Source organism: Anopheles coustani, chromosome 2 (assembly GCF_943734705.1).
Source record: "Anopheles coustani chromosome 2, idAnoCousDA_361_x.2, whole genome shotgun sequence".
In the NCBI taxonomy this organism is placed as follows: domain Eukaryota; kingdom Metazoa; phylum Arthropoda; class Insecta; order Diptera; family Culicidae; genus Anopheles; species Anopheles coustani.
The window spans coordinates 63,803,883-63,825,078 of NC_071289.1; the positions used below are offsets into that span (position 1 = coordinate 63,803,883).

The following is a 21,196-nucleotide window of genomic DNA, read 5'->3' on the forward strand; positions in this document are numbered from 1 at the left end:
AGCACCAAAATAACCTCTAGTGGTATCCAACAGTGTACTGAAATAGTGTGATATACATTTGAGGGGAGACACGGAACTAAAGGATATGCGTGCAGCAAATAGTGAAGTGTTTGTGGATGTAAAAAAGGTAAATCACTTAGGAATAACATGATAACCGCTTTCCAATGTAAAATGGGGTGTGGGAAGGGTATAAGTGTCATCACGCGATGCACCTGCCTTCTATCAATCCCGTTAGAAACCAGGATATGGTATCGTATGAAGGGTCTTCTGTCAGTCCTGTTTAACCACGAAGTGAGGTATAAGTAGACTGAAGTGATGGTACTAGAACTGCTCTCAAACAAGCAGTTATTTAAAAATGATTTCCTCCGATCGGCTCGCAAAGTGGTGCGTATTTGCCAGCTTTTTGGAACGGTGCCATGGTATCTGGATCTGTTCGAAGCCGGTTTCTTCCTTCGAGAGCAACATCAGGGTGGGTTGCGATGTTGGAGACTATGGTGCATGCAGGGGTTGAACACGGTCTACTCGATCATGATCACTTCGGCTATAATGACCACCACTGTGCTGCAGCACTCTGACTTCGACTGGAAGATGCCGTTCATGACGCAAATGTTGTACATCAGCGAGTATATCACGGCGAACGGTGTGGTGCTGATGGTGTTGATCGGGTGTCATTATCAACGCTGCTTCTATCGAAAATTTGCAGAAAAATTGCTCGCAATCACGGCCAGCATCGCATCCTGCGGTGCTGCGGTCGATTTTCAGCGCATCGAGAACATCTTCAACCGACTGCTGCTCGGGGTGGCACTATTCTTCGGCACCGTGCTTACGGTGGACTTCCTGTACAACGATCGATCGTTTTGGAGCTTCTTGAGGAGCTCCTCCGTGTACACGTTGTCGAACATAATCAACGTGCTAGGGCTGATCCAGTACACCTACCTGCTGTACTTCATCTATCTATTCTACAGCGACGTGAACCGGTTACTAATGTCCTACACGGTTAACGCATCCCGGGACAAACAGTGTCGCACACGCCGTCGTCTGTCATACGAGACGACGATCGTCACGCCGTCTAGTGGTGGCGCTTCCTTGCTGTATGACTATGCTCACCTCATCGATCTACTACGCTCGATCCACCTCGAGTTGAACGAGCTGCTCGAACAGGTGAATGACTGCTTCGGGGTGCTGATCGTATCCACCACGACCGCCTCCTTCATCGTGCTTAGTCTGCAGTTCTTTGCCATCTATACGTTGACAACGGTACGGGTATGGAAAGTCAGTGACACGTTATTGCTGGTGTACACCGTCTTATGGATAGTGCTACATGGTGCCAAAGTCCTGATGGTTCTGTACCCTAGCCATCTAGTGCAGAAGGAGCGGGAGCGTACAGGACCCATTTTGTACCATTTCAATCCGCACGAGAAGGATACAGCACTCGCAAACGCGGTAAGGGAACGAATTTGCCATGTATGTTGTTAACGGTGATCACGTCTTCTTATACCTTTCACATTTCCAGCTAATGAAGTTTTCGAACCAGCTTCTGCACGAAACGGGACACCAAACTGCTTGCGGTCTCATTCATTTGGAAATGACGCTCATAAGTACGGTAAGAAAAGAGCTTTATAAGACTTTTCCCCTTCGTCTATAGTTAAATCTAGGTTTTCCACATTCGTTCTATGCTCATTCTACTCATTTCTGACAATTGATGAGTTATAGATTGTTACAGCTTCTGTTTTACCATAATAACGTGTTCTCGATCAAAAAAGCGTTGCCATGGTTGACTGAGGGAAAATACCAATCTCATCTCTGAGGTTCGAATATCAAGACAATTAGGCGCAGATAACGGCTGTTGAATTATTACTCAGAAGACTGTCGCAAATTGCAATTACCACTAAGCTGGTTTTTATTTTATTTTTGTATCGTAATACTTGAATTAGTTTTCTGTTAAACGAAGTTATGTTCTTTATCATAGTTATAAAAAGCAATATGAAATAATGACCGAAATACTATGTTTATCGTTTCTGCAGATGGTTGGTGCGCTTACGACCTATCTGGTCATTCTGATACAGTTTGACACGGCCGTATCACAAGGCCAATCGACTGCCAACGCGTCCCAGAAGGGTAGTTCCGGCGCCTAGCACTAGGGATTCCACCCCCATCGCACCGATCTAATAAACTTTGCATCAGATTCGAGCACGAAGGTGGCGTGATTCGATGTTTCGAGGGATCCGAAGCAATACGCTTCGAAGATGAGTGCATCAAACAACGTGTAGAGAAGATAATGATGGACATTTCAATTTCAAATCGTATCTACCTACTCAATGGGGTAAGTTAAAATACTGTCCTTGACGGTCCATTTTACACCTCGCATAAGCTAAGAAATTTATAAATGTAAAAATGTCAGGAAACGATTCGATTTGTACAAATAAGATAAAGTTGGCTCAAAACAATGTACTTAAATTGAACCCCCTCGGGTGTATACTTGTTCTTGAAAATTGAACTCAATTTTATTGAACTGATGACGTCAGTATAATTTATATCACTTAATCCTAATCGTTCGATAAAAACCAATCTTGTACATTATCATTACGGTACACTACACACCGGTAGAAAGTGTTTTCAACTGTTTGCTCTATTGTAGCCACCCTACCCCGGGGGCTCTAATAGTGACAAACGCTACAACTATCTTATCAGCTAGCGGTTTGTGTTAACAAAATTGAGCCAAAACAATAGCAAATCACCTTTCACCAACCCCCCCGTGTGGGGTTTGCTTCTCAACGCTCCAGTCTCTGTGGTATTTCCGTAATAAATTCACATCCAGATACTAATCAGATAAGAGTGATGGAGGTTCAATTTCCGACATTGGCTCATAAAATCGGCAATGATTGAACATATTGGCGTGCACATCCGCAAACAGAGACAACAACGGACCAGCAATACCGGCGGACGGCCGTCGCGTTAAATGGCAGACACAACAAACAAGTAAAAATAAAAAGGTGATAGCCATGCTCTTCCTTCTCAATCCGAGAAGGAGAACGATAAAATACACTCCATCCCGGGCCCCCGCTGGTTTACAACCGGCTGTTCTTATCGACGGTGCGCTCATCGTTCGCCAGTATCGTGTCGGTGTGGTACACTAGCTCCGGATCGGAGTCGGATAGTTCCGTCGACGCTCCCAGGTCCGCGTCCCCTTTGTTGCCTTGCAGCTCGGCCTTGCTGTAGTGGTACACGATCGCTGCCCCGAAGCTGTCCCCGAGCACGTTCACCAGCGTTCGGAAGCGATCCCTGGAAATGCAAGGGTAAAAATACTTGTGAGATCTTCTTCGAGAAATAAAACCCCTCTCCTCATGCGACTTACAGCAGCCAATCGACGGCAATAATGAGCGAAACGTCTTCAGCGGGCAGCCCAACGGTGTCCAGCACCATCACCAGCGTGACCAAACCTGCCTGCGGGATGCCAGCCGCACCAATACTTGCCGCCGTGGCCGTTATACTGATCGCCAGCACGTTACCAAACGATAGCGAGAGTCCTAGGAAATAGAAATCAAAACAATTAGTACTTCGAAGCTCGGAGGAATTACGAGGATCCATCCTCAGAGCATGTGAGGAACTGGGTCCTTACCTCGTAGCTGGGCAATGAAAATAGCGGCCACCGCTTCGTACAGCGCCGTTCCGTCCATGTTGATCGTGGCCCCGATCGGTAGGACGAAGCGTGACACGCGCGGATCTATGTTGTTCTTCTCCTCCAGACACTGCATCGTGACGGGCAGCGTGGCCGAACTGGAAGACGTACCGAAGGCGGTCGCCAGCGCCTGCCCCATGTTGGCGATGAACCGGAACGGGTTTTGGCGCGTAAACAGGAAGAACAGCAACGACAGCACGACGAACCCGTGGAACAGAATGCCACCGGCGACGACGGCAAAGTAGAGCCCAAGCTTACCGAACATGTCGCCGAGGTCCTCGATTTCCAAGATTTTCGATGCAATCAGGAAAGTGACTCCCACTGGAGACAGCCTGCGAAGTGGGGTGAGAAGTATCGTGAGAGGAATGTCGTGAAAAAAGGTAAAAAGACAGAGATAAACGATTGGCGTACCACATCGTTACTATGGTGATACAGAAGCGTTACTTTTCGATCAACGGTTGACAGGTGGATTCGGATTAATCTTTCTAATTTAACTGTTGATGATGTTTTAATGTAGATAAATACCAATACTTCATATAGTAAAAATGAAGAAGAATGCCAATCAATTCCAATATGTCCTAATTATGCAGAAATTAACTCAAAGCTACGAAACCTGCATTGAAAACAAAGTTGTTTTGCTAACCTAATTTTTACTTTCGATCAAAATGATCCTCAGTTCCAACACTTGTACACTTTCAGCTTTCTTATATGTTTCATTGAACTACTCGAGCGATTTGTCATTGACATTTTCGGGAGGTACTCAAGCTGTTGTTCGTTTTTCTGATTGGATTTTGGATTGGTTCGGAAGGGAGCCTACTTACCATATCACCCATCCGGTGACCTTCATCACGACGTGGGACAGCTGCTGGAAGAACTTCAGTACCAGCGCGTTCTCCTGCTTGGTGGCGCCGAGAGCCACCCCGAACACGATCGAGGCGACCACCAGTCCGAGAATGTTCATACCGTCTGCGTACACGCCGGTGATGGTCCACTTGTAAATGTCGCTCTCGGTCGGATTGTCGGCCGGTGGCTTCAGTACCGTCTGATACTGCTGCGTGCAGGCCTGCACCAGATTTGGCGGGAACATGTTGCGCACCAGATCGAGCAGCGTGTCGACCGTCGTCACGTTACGGCCCACTCCTGAGCCGGTCCCTTCCTCCGTCTCGTCGTCACTGTTCGAACCGGGCTTGATGGTGATCACGAGCACGATTCCGAGGATCACGGCCAGCACCGTCGTGGCGAGGTAGTACAGCACCGCCCGGCCACCGATTTTTTTCGACAGCGACAGATCCAGCGAACCGACGGCCGCAATCAGCGAGGACACGATCAGCGGCAGGATGAGTGCCTTCAGCGTGCGCAGGAACAGATCGCCGACATAGTTGATGTAGGCAACGTCACGCAGGTCCCAGGATTCACCTTCGGCCGGCACCGCCCGCAGTCCGAGCCCGAGCCCGATACCCACGACCACACCGAGGATCGTAAGCGTGGTGAGGAGGTTGCGCCTCACAAAACCCCACACGTTCGGCCACTTCATTGTTGTTGCTCGCCGGAAGGTTGCACTGAAACTGAACGGACATACAGCGGCGCGTTAGTGTCCGCAGACGCGAAGAAGCAGTGTCTTTAAACCCGCTGCGAACCCGATACACAGACACACGCGAATGCCTGTACCATTAATGCCACCACCGGTACGACGGCGGGTTCTTTTCTCCGGTATTTGGAACAAGGTTGATCGGTTGGGGACCAAGAATGGGCTGCACTTTATGCGCCCTTAGGGAGGCTCTTAGATACCTCCTGGGCTATGACGATATCTATTGTCTTATTAAGATAACTGGGATGAAAGCCCCCCTCCCTTCCCTCCACCTTCCGGGGGGAAATTATGGCTCCGTTATGGAGATAAGCCTGCCATTAAATGCGAGAGCAATAACCCACCCCTACATGGCGGGCCACGGTCAATCTCGGTTGCTCGTTTTTGAACTCGGACCACCTCAACCGTCTTCAAGGGTGCAAAACGTGCGTGCCCATGAACGTTGACTAAAACCAATGCAAAAAAGTTGAAACCTTCGCCATGTGTCCAAAAAAGTCCGTTGTACGCAGATAATTTCCAGTTACATTCACGCGACGAGACTAATGTGCAGTGACGGGTCGGGAGGCCGCGGAATGCATCACATGTCTTCGACGAAACACGCTCTCAATAACCCTGCGTTTTTTTCATTCCTCAAAATCCTACCAAAAAAAAAAAAAAAAAAACACAACAACATTCTTTCCCCGTACCATCGAACGGAACTGGTTTTAAAGCGTCCGGTGGCTGAAAAATCTGAACCCCCTTCCCGAAACTCCTCTCCAACCCTTCGAAATTTCGTTTTCCTCACGTGTAATAAAGGAAGCAGTGGAAAAGGGAAACCAATCATCAGCATCGCCAACATCATCATCATCATGATGACCGGGCATCTAACGATCGACGGGTGGCATCTGTCGGTGCCCCTACTCATCCGGTGTTCTGTTTTACTCTCGTTCGGGGTGAATAGAAAGCAAAAAAAGTAACAACCCCACATCAAATCATCCCCCGACCCTATTGTGCAGGGAGATTTTCGGGGGGCTTAGCGTAACAGCAAGAGCATAAAAACTGTCTGCATTTTAAGCTTCGCTCGGTAAACCCGCTGTTGTTGGTGGTGGGTATGTTTCGGGACTTTTTTTTGGGGCTTTCCAGCTTTAGTTCAATTACACTCGATTAAACTTTTGAATGAATACTGACCTGGTGTGGACTTTCCGGCGGGGGAATACCATTTTACAGTGATTGCTCATTTAGTTTACCTATTTTATTAACTTTACATGTTTAAAAAAATTAACTAGTCCTTATTTCTTTTAATTTTTTTTGTTCATATAAACTGAAGTCTACTGATGTCAAATTCACTATGCGTTGACCGACTCTTTTTTGTGTTTGAATGCTTCATCATAATGAACAAGTCCAAACACGTGTTTTATAATTTTTTTCAACGAATATCGATTCATTTTAAAAAATTAAGCTTTTCTCTAAAAAGTTTCTTTAACAATTTTGCCTTGTATTTTAGCATGATTAAATCAAGATAAACAAGGGAGTTACATTAATGTGATCGATTTTCCAAAATTAGGTAATATGCAAGGGGTGGAGATGGTGGAGGAGGAAGAGGAGCAGGCGTGGAAGGAGGTAGGAGGATAGAAGAGGACAAGCAATGTTTGAAGCAAAAAATGATCTCTGATCCGATCGTCTTCAAGATTGTCTTGAAAAGAACTTCGTCATTGGATTTACGCCGATTTGGATGTGCCATCATAAACCGGTCACGTATTTGGGGGTTTTTTTTCGCGTTCACTACCACGAACCAAGCCCCCCAATCTTCACTTTTGGTTTCTGATGTTACATCGCCAAAGGGCTGAAGTGTTGTTTGTTGTTATTCTTTGTTCTTCAAATAAAAAAAGGGGTTGAAAGAGAATCCGTATGCTCAAGGTTGTGAAATTACCGAACGAAAGAAAAACCAGATGCTAACGATGTTGCGAATAGGAAAGCGAAAATGTTACCTCAACATTGACTTCATCGAGACACTTTTTTAAGATCATTTGAATGCGATGATCAGTATCGCTTAATAAAATTTGTAAAACAGAACGAGTAGAAATTTTCTTCAAACACAAAACCAACAGGAAATGATCCGAGCCGTTCTTCGTTTGTTGAAAGATAAACCCCCGACCGGGAGGATGTCACGGTTGGTCACATTGTTGGGCGTCCGGATGAACTCTTTGACGCCTATGTCATAAATTCTGCCAGCGCCGATTAGGACGCACACGGTCTATTGCCTCGCCCGCCCGCCGGCCCTCCTTCGTAAGGGTTTTATGACTCCTTATCGTGACCGCGCGAAAACGGTTCCGTACCGATCCGCTTCCTTGATTATGATGAATCGGTGTATCTACGTCTTCCTTAATGGCAGTAATTGACTGTTGTAATGTAGTTGACGATAAGGCCGGAGATATCTATGCCGTTTTAGGGTACAAATCTAATTACAGAAGTACGGCATAGACCGAACTACTCGGTATCAGATTAGCAAGATCTGTCTCGGTCTGTCTTGTTACTTGGTGTCTACAAGAACCAGTGCTTCGAAAGTTTGTATGACTGATCGCCGAGTGGGATACTTTTTGCGTGATTAATGCCACAGAACATCTGCTTACATCATCCCGCACAAGTGTGCACAGATCGTTTCACTGGAGAAAAAGAAAACGAAACCGACTCCACACAGCCAACGTGTGACGAATCGACGGGCGCGGAATCCGGAATCGATCGCGAAAACGTGATAGACAAACTGGTCGTGATCAATTATTTCCACGAGTCCGTACGTACCGCCGACGAGCGCCACGCGGTGGTTGTATCTGTTCTAAACCTGGGCGCACTTTCCGGAGACAAATTCCACGCTTCCGTCGCCCCGGTTTGCTCTCAAGGTGATCTTAAACAAACACAGATAAAACTGCCGCGAAAGAGGCTGGATGGAGCACACCTCCGTCTGGAAATGCAAAACCTCACTATGATGGTGAATTGTTTCCAACAGGTGGAGGTTGGTTTAGGAATCAGAGAACCAACTGACCGACACCCGATGCACATGATCAGATACAACGTGGAGGTATTTAATTCACGAATCGCACATATGTTTTATGCACCTCCCCAGCTGGACCAGGTCAATTCTCCCGCGTGTGCACTTAGTCGGACCGACTGGCGCGACTTTCCATTTTCACGTATCTACTCGACACGGTCACTGAGCAACTCCGGTAGGTTTTCGGTTTGCAGAATGTACTAAAGATATTCGTCACTTCCTGGGTCATGGTCCGCGCATGACCGCGTGAAGGTGTGCCCGATGCAGTTGATCAGAGCTGCGTCCACTTCAATCATTAGTTCTTACTTATTGTTTTATCTGTTCTTTTCCATCTACTGTTTGCATTGTTTGCTCTCACTTACGAATTGTACACCGGGTTCGTTGACGGTTTGTGCCCAACTTGGTTCCGTTTTTTTTTTATTTTATTTTTTTTTTTTTCAAACGCTGCTCGCCCGCTGCAAACCCGTTTGAACTACTTTTACTAAAAACCGAACCGTTCCGCGCGACGGTTCGTTCTGTACTGTGTGCCCCGTGGAAACAACTGTTCCGTATAAAGCCTTTAAGATAATATGCGCCGCCGGCGGGCGGCTGGACGAGATGGGGGGAACGGCGTGGGCTGTTGGTACCCAGCGTGTGTGAGTGTGAGGCTGGGGATTTTTCTTCGTCTAGTGCCGAAGTAAAGAAAACAGTGATACAGTATAAACATTTCGTGAATGATTGCTCGGAACGCGCGTCCACGTGTTGAGCGTTTTACATACATAAAAATATGTAGATGTTCAACTGCCATGTTATGTCTCCAGGAATTTAAACAAAACCGGGAACAACGAGTTAAAAGTTAAATGCACTCGATGTCTGTGTCGATAGGTCAATCTTAGCTTGGACATTGTGGGGAGATGGGTTGGAAGGAAGCGAAGTTGGTTTATTTGCACTTTCGTAGAATCGACCCTCTCGGGCGCATTCTTTAAAGTAATTAAGACCATGAATCACCGAGATGAGCGATCATCCATGCGTTCGAGCTTGAATTAATTGACATAAATTGTGATGTCATTGATCACAATTTTTAATATTCATCGCGAAAGATGAAAAATTGATTGTTATTAATGCGATTGATATTATTAAACCATTTCAAGGTGATTTCAACTAACAGATTTATTTCTCACATCTCTGTTCAATTGCTTTCTTTCTTAATTTTTATATCGAGGTCTAACAAGAACAAATTTAACACGCTTCTTGAGCACTATCAACTTTATTCCAAGCTAAATACAACGAACAACGTTTAATTTGTTTTATTCTACTCAACTGCTGTTTTCCGTTCCGATGAAGTCCTTATAACCCGTTTGGAAAAACTCCTTCCGCAACGTTAGCGGGGCGGCCTTCTGGCGGATCAGGTAGTTCACGTTGCCTTTGGCGGTGTAGTAATCTTCACCAGTCAGCTTCCGGATGGCGACATTTTTCTTCAGTATTTTATCGTAAAACCGAGCGCCTGCATCGATCACATCTGGCCCCAGCTTGGCCATCTGCTTGTCGACGTCGGTTTCGTAGTAAATTTCGGTCATATCGGTGGAAAAAGAGTAAATGCCAAAACCGAACAGACCGCAGATCGTGTACAGCATGAAGCGCAGGGCACGTGGTCGAGCGTAGAAATTGCAGCGCTCGTTCAGCTGGGAAGCCAAACTATATGTGAACATCCACGAGACCGTCGGGATGATGGATTGTATCAGTGATTTGTGCGTTTTCATGGTAAGTAGCTCGCGTGCAATACCGAAAACCTGCTCATCTTCACTCAACACGAGCGCGTCCTCGAGCAGTTTACCCGGCTCTGTGTTCCAGTCGATCGGTTTGTTGCGGATCTTGATATCCTGTCGGTCCATATCCGCCGCACTGTCATACTCGAAGTTGCTTGGGATACCGACATACGCGCCGTACCGTGTCTTGAAGGAACCGGCGTTGAACACATCGAAACCGTACACGACGAATGGTTTGGCAAACTTTTTCTCAAACTCGGACAGGTCAAGCAAATCCAATGCACGTTTGTAACGTTGCTGTAGCTTTTCCGATAGCTTTCGCTCCTCACCATCTCTAGAAGAACGGATTCATGAGAGTTTAGAATTACATTTCCAAACTACCGGCATCTTCCTATACTCACTTGTACGCCTGCACGAACTCTCTGTAGTATGATATGCATATCGAGTGCGGAAAGTAGTGGCCTGCAAACAAACCTAATGCCGCGGTTGTGGCACCGTAGAAAACAACTTGACGGCCTGCTTCGGTGAGGAAAAATGATACTTTTCCCGGTCTGACCATTGCGAACTGTGTTTTGAAGGGATTTTACAAACAATTATTCAATAGGTAGGATCGTTTGTTTTTGTTTTGATTTTTGATACAAGCTGTCAAAATTAACTGGTCTATGCCACAGTAGATAATTTATTATGTACTACAGTTGCACGCAACTGTTGCACAGTCGCACAGTTTTCAAAATGCCAGTTAAAACTATTTTTTACGTAGATTCACTTTTAATTTTTATTAATAGCGTTTGAGTCTAAAGGAAAATCGTTTCCTTTCCTGGAGAGCATGCAATTTAAGTCGTATCCAACCAGCCAACTCGATCGTTAGAAATTCCACAATCTTGGAAACGTAGAATCCGTTTTTACCAATAAATAACGCCACGGCACCACCGAATGACACTGCAAAGCACGGGTGAAAGAGCATATATCGATACGGGACATTAATCATTAGAAAGTGAGCGAATCCACCGGAGTAAGGTACCGAGCAAGTCTTCGTAGCTGAATATTAACACCCGTCGCAGCCGCGTTCGGGGTTGCAGGATCTCCCAGCGTAGCGAAGCCTTGTGGGTAAATGGAATGCCTCCTTCACTCGTCCTGTGAAAAAGCGAACGGAGATAAAAATAAGTTTCTCTCGTATACCCAACGGTGACGGTGTTAGAAATGTGGCCACTTCTTATCGGAGGCAACGTGTACACCATACTCACCACTGCGTTTTGCTGAGCGACGAAACGTAGAAGCTCACGTCGGTGCAGGATTTCAGACACTTGCAGCCCACATCGCTGTTCCACTCGGGATGCCGGTGCTGCAGGCAGTGTAGTCCTTTCACCGTACACTGCGGACCCTCTGCGCTCGGATCCCGTCAGCAAGTTTTCGCAAAAATTCCTTTTGATTAAAAACTCTGCCAACGCAGCAAGCCGAGACGAATTACCTACCGGCGAACGGATAGAAGTGGGGCCGGCAGCGACACAAGGCGAGCGCACGTTTCGCCCGGCAGCTCATGACACACAGGTTGTGGCTGTAGAACTGGAAAAGAAGACGTTCCGAACCGGGGAACCGGTGTGTGCTATTATAAATAACCGGTGCTCGCTTAAAAGCCCCGTTGCGTCGGGACGTCGGGTGGCCACGTACCGGTAACTGTTCGTACGTTTCATCGTAAAAGAAACAATTACGTTGCTTCACCGTCAGATCCTTGAGGCGCTCGTTGGCTCTACCGAAAGGGCGAGAGATGCCAGCGATGAGGCAACGCAGTACCGGACGCCGAACCAGAAGCACACAAAAGATAGGTTTTCAATCTGATTAGACGAAAAATTATGCGATGTACTAGAGCACAAGTGGCTTACACCATCTCCAGCACGCTGTACACGGCAACAAGCTCGTCCGATTCCTCCACGTTGGTGAACAGCTGATCAATGCTGGCCACCTCGTACGGCGAGTGGATGGTGTACTGAAAGTGTAACGGAAAGCCGAAAAACTGTCCTTAATAGGAAAATGGTGACAAAGGGCCAAAACTGGGCCACCTACCGACACTGTTGACCGATACATGTCCAGCTTCATGTAGCAGTGGTGTCTGTTGAATTCGCAGGATATGGGTTGCTTGTTTGAGAAATCCTTCTTGGAAGGCAGCAGACGCCTGAGGGGGTGAGAAACAAAGTCGAAAAAGTCACACACACTGTCCAACCCGGGCCGTCGATAAAGTATAAATTCGGAACAAAGGCCATTGGACTAACAGCTTCTTTGTAATCTTTGATTTTATATGCATTAATAAAAAAATGGACCAATGTTTCCGAAAAAAAAGTTTGGAAAGTATGCTTTCGGGCATTAATAAAAAAATGCTGGTTCCGTTTATCAAGCAAGCGGTCAATTTTTTTACACAAAACTCTTAAAGAAAAGTATTTGATTAAGAAATTTCACAAATTAAACGAACGAAAACTTCACATTTAATCTATAAACCATTGTTCAATTTTGATGTTCCATTGTAGGACTACGATTGTTCGAATCTAAAAGCTGATCAAAACGTTTCCCGGTTTCACCTGTTTAAAATCAAATCAAATCAAATTAAATTTGATCATGTTCTAAAGTGTTTGTGTTGAATTAAAACCAATTAGGAAAAGAATTAGGGAAGTATGGTGTTTCCTTGATTGAAGTTACGTGTCTTGCCGGAGGAAAAATAAACTTAAACCCAGTTCAACTGAGAGTCAGTGAATGAAAGTGCCTCTGCAAACTCTAATAAATTTTTTGATTAGTACTTTCTGAATGGGAAATTATCTGTTAATAGACGCAAATAAAAATCGCACTCAATCAAATCTAATCTTATATTTAAGATATTTATATTACTTTGATTAATAATTCACATTCATAAAGGATTTGTTATGTTAAAAATAAATCATAATCATGATATGGTCAATATGCAACAAATAAAATAATTACATGATAATTTGAAGAAAGATTAAGCTATACTCGACGCGCTTCTAGATTTAGTGCTCTGAAAAATGAAATATTCAACCCAATGAACTGTTTGACACTCCATCTCGTTCGTAGCAAAAATTAAGTGCTACTAGGGGTTAAATTATCCTGACCCTGCCCCGTGGCCAACCCCAACCGACCTCCCATTTTCCCAGTGTGCGAAGGTTCAGTCAGCCATAAAGAAATCGTCTCCAAAGCGCGCGTCCACCCGTTTATCTTTATGGCGGACGGTTGCTAAGTGCACCGGCGGTACTCACTCCGTCGCGTTGGTCCGCTGCAGGTAGGACAGGGGTGCATTCAGGCTGTAGCAGATGCCCCGCTCCGTGACAATCTGGTGCACCGGCGGAACCTCCTCGCCAGCCCCGACCGTCGTCGCCGGCTGGATGCTGTTGATGGCGATGTCATGGTGCGGATGGACCTGAGCCAAAAACGGTAACAATGAAGATAAAACCCGAAGGCTCTAGCGAGAGAGGCAAGCCGTCAACTGTTGCTGACGTCCGCGGGGATGGGTGAGAGGTTGCACCTTTTAGGGTGGTATGCTTACCGAGCTGATTAGCTCCAGAATGTCAACGGCATCGGCCGGCAGGTGGCGGGTGTCGTCGAGAAAGCGGGACAGATTGCCAAAGTCGGTCGCCGTCGCGTCGACGAGTGTTTGGACGAAATCGGTAAGATAACGACTCCCGGCGGAATCATTTACCGGGAAGCTGCCCCCGGGGAGGCTTTCCAGCGTTTGGGGATGCTTTCTGATCGTGTTGCGGTGAATCGTGGCGTTTTTTCCGGGGAAGGGTACGGTGCGGAATTAGAAAGTAAAAGAAGATTAATAGCAAAACCCATCGCGCAGAAAGGTAAACAGATGTGTAGACAACATCGTCAGCTTCCGTGCGAGGGGAACACTTAAAGGCCGATTGTCGGGATGGGCATCATGGAACGGCTGGCCGTGACTTCCGGTTTACCACCACCCCCAACCACGGTGCGGGTGGCACCGGGTGTCACCGGGTGTCACATTTGAGGGTTTCGTCAGCGATGAAGGATCAGCACTCCGATGTTGTACAACATGGTTAATCGTGTCGTGCTTTATTGCCTTCCTGTAGGGTTAAACGTTAACGGGTCTTGGTGACGGCATCCGAGCCAGCACGCATTCGCTGTCGGTCGGTTATGTTTTTGGGTGCTGGTATTGGTATGTATAGCATGGTATCATCATGTTGTTCTGAGCTTTAAAGGGGTTTCATTTATGACTTGTGCATGGATGATGAGGTTAAATCTCAAGGGTAGTTAATGGTGTTTTTTTAAATAGGTTCATTGGCTTTTGAAGGTTTAAATTTTTAAATTATATTATTCAAGATTTTCATTCTGTGGTATGGCAAGTAACTCTTCAAGTATTCTGTTTTAAACACGTTGTCTATTATACCTATCTATTATTCTATTATTGATATATGGATAGTTTCCTATAAATTATTGATATATCTATTATTGATATATGGATAGTTTCCTATAAATAATGCCTGTTTCTTTCCAGCAGAGCGTTGAAAAAATGAATTCTTTTTTTTTTTAATTTCCGGTTATAAATCTTGTTGATGATGATGATGAGCCCTACCTCTTACCCCAACATAGGTTTGAGAATGGCGGAGTTATGTTAAGACATTTGTGAGCAATAACCAAAGCAAATCACAAAGTGGGGGTATCGAAGTGACCCTTCATGAAAAAGACCCGTCAGCTCTCTTTTCCTTGCGTATACAGCGGTTAGCACAACTTCCAAAAGACAGAACGGGCAAAAAAAGTTGAAAAAATTGAAGTAATAAATCTGGTTGTAGAAACTTTTAATAGTTGAATGAACGAGAAAATAAAAATTGAACTTTACTACTAAAATAAACTAAACTTGCTACTGGTAATGATCATGAAAATAATTTTTCAAATCATAGTAATGAATAGTCTAATTACATTAGGGGGTCCGCGACAGCCGAGCGGTAGCGCCGGTTAGAAAATCGGCCCATGAGCGCCGGGGCTCACCACCTCGACAGCGTGGGTTCGAATCCCAACCGAGACCGGACCCCCTCCCCTGTACGAGAGGACTGACTATCCACGTACAACAGGGAAACAAGTCTCGTAAGCCCTTAACGGGCGGGCAGGCATGACCAAGAGGTCGTTACGCCAAGAAGAAGAAGAAGTCTAATTACATTTGCCCAAAAACTCCTTAGATAGAAGAGTTGTAAGAACACCATATTTTTTCAAAAAGGGTTAAATATTCAGGGATGGTAATATAAAAGAGTCCCGTTGAATATTATCAGCAGAGGCTCGACCTAATTAAATGGAATTAAAAAAATATGTTCAGTGTTTATTCTATCAAGCTTCCTTCTTTGATAGAAATAATTGACAAAAACTGAAATATACACAATACAATATCTCATTTCATTTTCCCCAAAGCAAAGCATATGTTACAGACAGCACAAAAGTCAAGAAAATAAGCTGCTTAAGCACAATGGTGTATGCTTGTTATGATTACTTTTCTTTCTCCCTTTGGCCACCTTTGGGATTAAACCCGTAAAGAACACTAATTTTCACTGCGGACTTGCACCGCATAATAGCGCCGCGATGCCTTGGCCCTTTCGCAGCTGGCGGCGAAGCAGGGACCGCCCGGTTTCCCGGAACCTTAATTATCATCATCTCACCGTGCCAGGTATGCCCGCGCCTTCCCCCAGTCGACCCGGTCGTGGAAGCAGAACGTTAAGCCCGGCATAATACCGATCCAATCGCGGTAGTTTTTGTCCAGCTGGATCGCGGTCGGGTTGGCCGCGTACCGTGCGTACTGATACTGGCCCAGCAACAGGACGCCCCGGATCGCCGCCAGGATAACGAGAACCCAGGAAACCCTACCCCAGCAAGGGAGAAAAAATAATTATAACATATTATATACCAAGGGATGCTGGTGGCCGCACTCACAACGGGTTAGCGTTTCATTCGTCAACCAAGACGTCGGGAGGGAAGGGATCAAGCTTACCTTTCGAGCGGATGTTTTCGACGATCAAACACGTACTGGAGTCCGGGCAGGTTCAGCACGGCCAGGAAGTTTTCGGCAACACTTTTTGTCGAATCCCGACCCACCGCCGACCGAGGGTCGATTGGTTTGCTTCCTTTTTTCCGCGCCATCGCTTCTGCCCCGCCGCGGGGGGTGTTTGGTTTGGTCAAAAGACGAACTTTTTCCCCACCACGACCACCACGATCTTATTTGCACCACTACCCGAAGGGATTCGTTCACGTTTTGTTTAACCTTACCTGGACCCTTTCGTATTTCCTTGCAGAAAGAACTAACCACGAAAATTGACCGCAGCACAGCCAAAAAAAAAAAAGGATAAGAAAACTTGGCGGAAAGCCTCCAATGCCTAATCTAACGCGGATCCTGGCCCTTAGGAGTTGCAGCAAGATGAAAGTAAACCAACTCTTCGACCGGCGCTCGCGGCACTGATTTGGGAAACTGTCTGGATAAAACAACCGACCAAGGATTAATGCTGACCCCTATCAAAACCGTTCCGCGGGAGAAGCGGGACAGAGTCCTAATTTATAGATTGGGCTGCCCGGCGCGGGGGAGGGATTATTAGAAATTAATTACGATCAGCCCATAGTCTAGCGTGCATTAGATGAATCAAAGCGAGCGAACAAAGACATCATCTTGATACGGTTCTCTGCTTTTATCGGGGCTCCATTGTTTTCCCGCCTTAAAAAAGGGAGCTTTTTCGGCCCTCAAATGGGTTGGTCGACGGGTTCGTGGTGTTAGCTAAATGTATTTCCTGTGGTAAGGTAATTAATCTTTTGCTGACCAAATCGTTCTCTATCAGGGACATATGCGAGAAAGGGATTTGAGTAACCAAAGTTTTACACACAACAAAACACATTGAATTATGTTCTCCTTGGCAACCCTGGTTAGAGTAGGTGATGAAAGTAATTAGAGCACGATAACGAAGATCGACGACAGGTTATTGTAATTGTTATGCTAATGTTTGCGAACGGGGTCGAATATCTTTCCAAAACAATTCGCCGTGGAATGCAGACGAAAAAATCAAATTCAAGCGAAAGGTTGGAAGAAACCGGCCCGAAGACAATAATTAACCCTGTTGGTGTCTGGAAAGTTTTACAAGTATTCGCCAAGTTGCCAACGAGGTGCACACGTACACTGGAACGTGATTCTTTAAGCTCGACTTAACGACAACTTTTCTTAGACAAGGAAAAAAGTGGGTTGCCAGGGATTTGTAATTGGTGTAGTACGCAAGTAAAGGATTTGCTTGCTAATAGCATCGCAAATACTTACCCCTCCTTAACGGAAATTATTGCCATGGGTTATTTTTCTTTCCGTGGTGTCATACAGTCAAAACATAACGCGCTAGTTCGTATTAAAATACTCTGAATGTTTATTGACCTTCATTGAATTAGGTTTCACTTTTTTTATATACTTTATTTCCTTAGTGGACAGTGCTGCACTTATCGGTTAACTACATAAGGGTGTAAAACAGACACGAGTCTGGGGTTGAGTCCTAGATGTGCTCGTCTTCTCGATCGTGCGTTTCTACAGGTTCGCACTCTGAATTGAACCTTCAATCATTCATTTCATAAAAACCGTCCAGATTTGTTTCTTAATGAGTGCAACCCTTCGTAGGGGGTTTTATTTTTAAATCGTTTCTAGCGATTTTTATACCTCGATCGAACATAATTTTTCATCTTCCCCCCCAGGGCCATCCTACAGGATAAAATGTGAATCACAATGAAGTATAGTGTAATGGCGTTCTAGGATTCTTTCCTCTTTTTCAACGTATTTATGTGTTTTGTTTTCACAGAAATGGTCCTCGATGTTTTTGATAGTTTCACATAATGCGTAGGTGTTTTTTTGGCTTCCTAAAGAAGTTCCTAGTATGGTGCAAGGATTTTTTTGATAGGTGCTTAAGTTGACTAGAAACAGTGGGACCGGAAAAGAGAACTCGGGACAATGGAAAGCGTTTGACAAACAACAGCAAACTTGCAGTGGTTGTTTGTATAGAGATACACGGAATAGGAAAAAGTGAGAATGAGAGAGATAGAAATTTCAATCTAGATAGAGTAAGTGATGTGTATAGAACAGTAGTATGAGTACGACGCTAGCAATAGACAACGATAGTTGTAAGTTAGTTAACAGGGATATGTGTGTGATTTTTAAATAGATGTTTTCGCAAGATTAGTAATGCGCTTGTCGTTAAGTTTTACCTTTTTAAAAATGGTGGATATTTGGGGTTGGGGGAAAAACGGTGAGGATGGTGCATTGGCGAACTTTCGAAGGAGTTCGTAACAGGTAAACAGGGTGAGCAAGTGTGAGGTAAACGTTAAATACTCTGCGAGGTCCTACAAGAGGAGAATGGTAGAGGATGTTGCTCTTTCTGCTAAATGGTGTTTTCCTTTTTATTTTTACTTTTTTGAGTCTGTATGGTGATGAGTTTTTTTTTATAAAATTCCTTCCATAAACTTCTCTTCTCATCCGGTCTAACAAGGATACTCGCGGGAGAGTAGTATTAAGGCTTAGTTGCTTAGTTCTTGCATTAGAATATCGACCACGTTTGGTTTTGGTTTTGCTTACTGGCGCTAACGTTTTTATTACTATTACTATTATTAATATTATTATTATTTTTCTAACATTGGATATAGAAACAGCAATTGTATTTTCCAGTAACATTCTTCACTTACCACGCTAAAGGTATTTCATGGACATTTATTGGACAATATTTTCCCGTATGAATTCCTATGGTCTTATCCATTTATTTACAGGTCCGGTGTATATGCGACTCGCGGAGGGTTTTAGTTATAAAATGTACGCTAGAGGAACGTCTTTCCACTCTACACTACACATTACTTGTTGTGGTGTCTTCCAAATCAAGAATATTCTAGTAGATTTATTTATTTTTTTTATCCCTTTATAGCCATCTTTTTATTTCGGTTGGGAAAACGACCCGAAAGTGGTCAAACATAAAGTAAACTATTCGAATTGCCTTTTTTAAAAAAGAACTAGCACTCATTTCTAATTGTGCACTTTGTAAGTACATTTTCTCATATCCTTCCTATTGAGTGCATTTCTTCCGGAACAAGACACAAAATGGTCCCGTGTCACATTTATTTTTTATCATCGTGTTGTGTGCTTAAAGAGTTGTATAACTTATATAATTCTAGGAGCGGTTTTGATTGCTTCTTGAAGTTGTCAACCAAGCTAAAAATAAATTCATTCCTTCCACGACTGTCAGAAGTTAATAATAGTTTTGCTCGCTGTAAATGGCCGGGAGTTGTTGCTAATCCACTACGATGGACATTAACACACACACAAACGCACGCTCTATTAGTTATATTTTGAGAGAAAATATGTGAACAAAGTCTTTGAGGAAATTGTTATTCTTGTTACTTTTTTTCTTGCTGTTGAATTGTAACAAACGAATAGAATGCTGATTATTGTCTCTGTGCTTGAATGATCATCATTTCTTATTTCCACGTCGATCAGATTTCATTTAATTTACAAAAAAAATGTTCCACAAAATGTATCAAAACACTTTTCACGAATCCGGCGGCGAGTTATTCGGTTGTTAATTCAACCCAACGCTTAAGATTTCCGTGAAATTTCCATCCCCGATCGCCTTCGGCGTGTTTGCGCCATTTTGCGCCCGAAGGAAATTGTTTTGCCGTTTTACCAAATTACCATTCCATTAGTCGTACTTCGTTCGTCGAACTTCCTCCACAATCGGTGGAACAATTATCTCCCTAATTGGCGCCGCGTTGTTATAACGAATCATTTTAAGGCGGCATTTTCCCTCCATCGGTCAATTGGAGAACGCCGTTCGTTAGTGGATCCCGTGTGGTTCCGCGTTTTGCGCACTGCGTTTTAATTTTGGTTCAACGGAGAAGGAAGAGATTAGCATAGAGCTGAAACAGGCCCAACCGAACGAAAAAAAAACAAGACAAAAAAACTGGCATGGACCTTCTCGCCATCCTTCAAATAAAGGAAAATTCTCCCCGTCCCCATCTAAACGATTCATTTACTAATTATCACTTACTTTCGGTGCCTTCGTGTGTCCTGCTTTCCGACACTCGGCCCTATTCCCGGGTGAAGCTTGTGTGAACACTCTCATCGACCGGGGACGAGATGGAAACCAAAAAGGCTGCTCCCAAAATCATTCCAACCCGGCGGTCGGGATTTAGGCTAAATATTTACACTTCAAATTAAACCATCATCGTTTCGGTTCGTCGTTCGGCTGGCAAGGGGGAAGTGAACGGGGCGTTTCATAGGAAATTGGGACCATCTCACGCCGGAGAAGAAAGCTATCCATTTTGTGCCAGCGAATTGTCCTTTTTTTGGTTTGAATTTTCTGTTAGTTTTTCCGCTGCTTTCGGTGCTCTTTTTGCTGGTCTGATGATCCTGTCCATGTTCATTCCCTTGTTGAGCAACGTTTGACTAAACGGGTACGAGTTTAAATACGCTCGCCGCTTCGTATACTTAGGTTTACCGTTTGCATTAAGGGCTTTTAATTTTCTACATTTACCCAGAGTAAAAATAACAAAAATTAAATAACAATATAGTGACTGGCGGGAATCCGTCCACTATCGCGTGTTCCTCCAAACTGGGACTGTTGTCGCTCCCGGTACGCACATTCAGTAGCGCTCCTTTTCGATGGTTTTCCCCTCGGGTATCGTACCTGGGCCGTCCGCCGGAACCGCCACCTTCTTCGTAACCCCATTTCTGCGCTCGGGAAAGTTTCCGTTTCCCGCGAAATGACAGGGTTTCCACCGAATGTCCGAAGCGACGCGCGAAGGAAGAAATGAAAATTAATTTAATTACACCAACATTTGGCAAATCAGTCCGGCGCATTTGGAAGCTCTCGCCAAATGGGGAGCAGGGTGAGTTTTGTTTTGTCAAGCATGGCTTAAAACACCCCGGCCGTTGTTGATTTTCCGTTGAGCAAAGCAGCAGTAAGCGGGGCCATTAAATGCTACGAGGCGCTACAGGCAGCTATGAAGGGACGGGAAAGCAAGCGACAGGCGACAAGTGCTCACCTACAGATTCGGTACGGGTACGGGCTTCGGCGAGCTATGATTGACACGGGCACGATGACATGCAGGATGTTGGATGGAAGCAGTCCCCGCCCAGGGGTCTTTGCGGTGGG

At 44.9% G+C, this 21,196-nt stretch overlaps 4 protein-coding genes across 4 annotated transcripts; 1 reads left to right on the forward strand and 3 right to left on the reverse strand.

Annotated features, from left to right (window-relative positions):
• Positions 1-315: 315 nt before the first annotated feature.
• On the forward strand, positions 316-2,389 carry LOC131262632 (putative gustatory receptor 59e). The gene is made up of 3 exons (XM_058264681.1): positions 316-1,443; positions 1,514-1,603; positions 2,025-2,389. The coding sequence occupies exons 1-3, from the start codon at positions 316-318 to the stop codon at positions 2,133-2,135; spliced, it is 1,329 nt and encodes a 442-aa protein (XP_058120664.1). The 3' UTR covers positions 2,136-2,389.
• Positions 2,390-2,472: 83 nt separating this feature from the next.
• Positions 2,473-8,814, reverse strand: LOC131262631 (excitatory amino acid transporter 3-like). The gene is made up of 5 exons (XM_058264680.1): positions 8,652-8,814; positions 4,501-5,244; positions 3,620-4,011; positions 3,356-3,527; positions 2,473-3,282 (listed from the first exon to the last, which is right to left on the reverse strand). Exons 2-5 carry the CDS (start codon positions 5,211-5,213, stop codon positions 3,069-3,071), a joined length of 1,491 nt encoding a protein of 496 aa, XP_058120663.1. The 5' UTR covers positions 5,214-5,244; positions 8,652-8,814; the 3' UTR covers positions 2,473-3,068.
• A 698-nt stretch (positions 8,815-9,512) lies between these two features.
• LOC131262633 (transmembrane protein 177) lies at positions 9,513-10,645 on the reverse strand. The gene is made up of 2 exons (XM_058264682.1): positions 10,436-10,645; positions 9,513-10,368 (listed from the first exon to the last, which is right to left on the reverse strand). Exons 1-2 carry the CDS (start codon positions 10,591-10,593, stop codon positions 9,585-9,587), a joined length of 942 nt encoding a protein of 313 aa, XP_058120665.1. The 5' UTR covers positions 10,594-10,645; the 3' UTR covers positions 9,513-9,584.
• A 167-nt stretch (positions 10,646-10,812) lies between these two features.
• Positions 10,813-16,181, reverse strand: LOC131264806 (uncharacterized). The gene is made up of 11 exons (XM_058267072.1): positions 16,033-16,181; positions 15,704-15,904; positions 13,582-13,780; positions 13,295-13,455; positions 12,096-12,204; positions 11,915-12,018; positions 11,703-11,781; positions 11,507-11,597; positions 11,279-11,417; positions 11,056-11,168; positions 10,813-10,973 (listed from the first exon to the last, which is right to left on the reverse strand). The coding sequence occupies exons 1-11, from the start codon at positions 16,179-16,181 to the stop codon at positions 10,813-10,815; spliced, it is 1,506 nt and encodes a 501-aa protein (XP_058123055.1).
• Between the last annotated feature and the right edge of the window lie 5,015 nt (positions 16,182-21,196).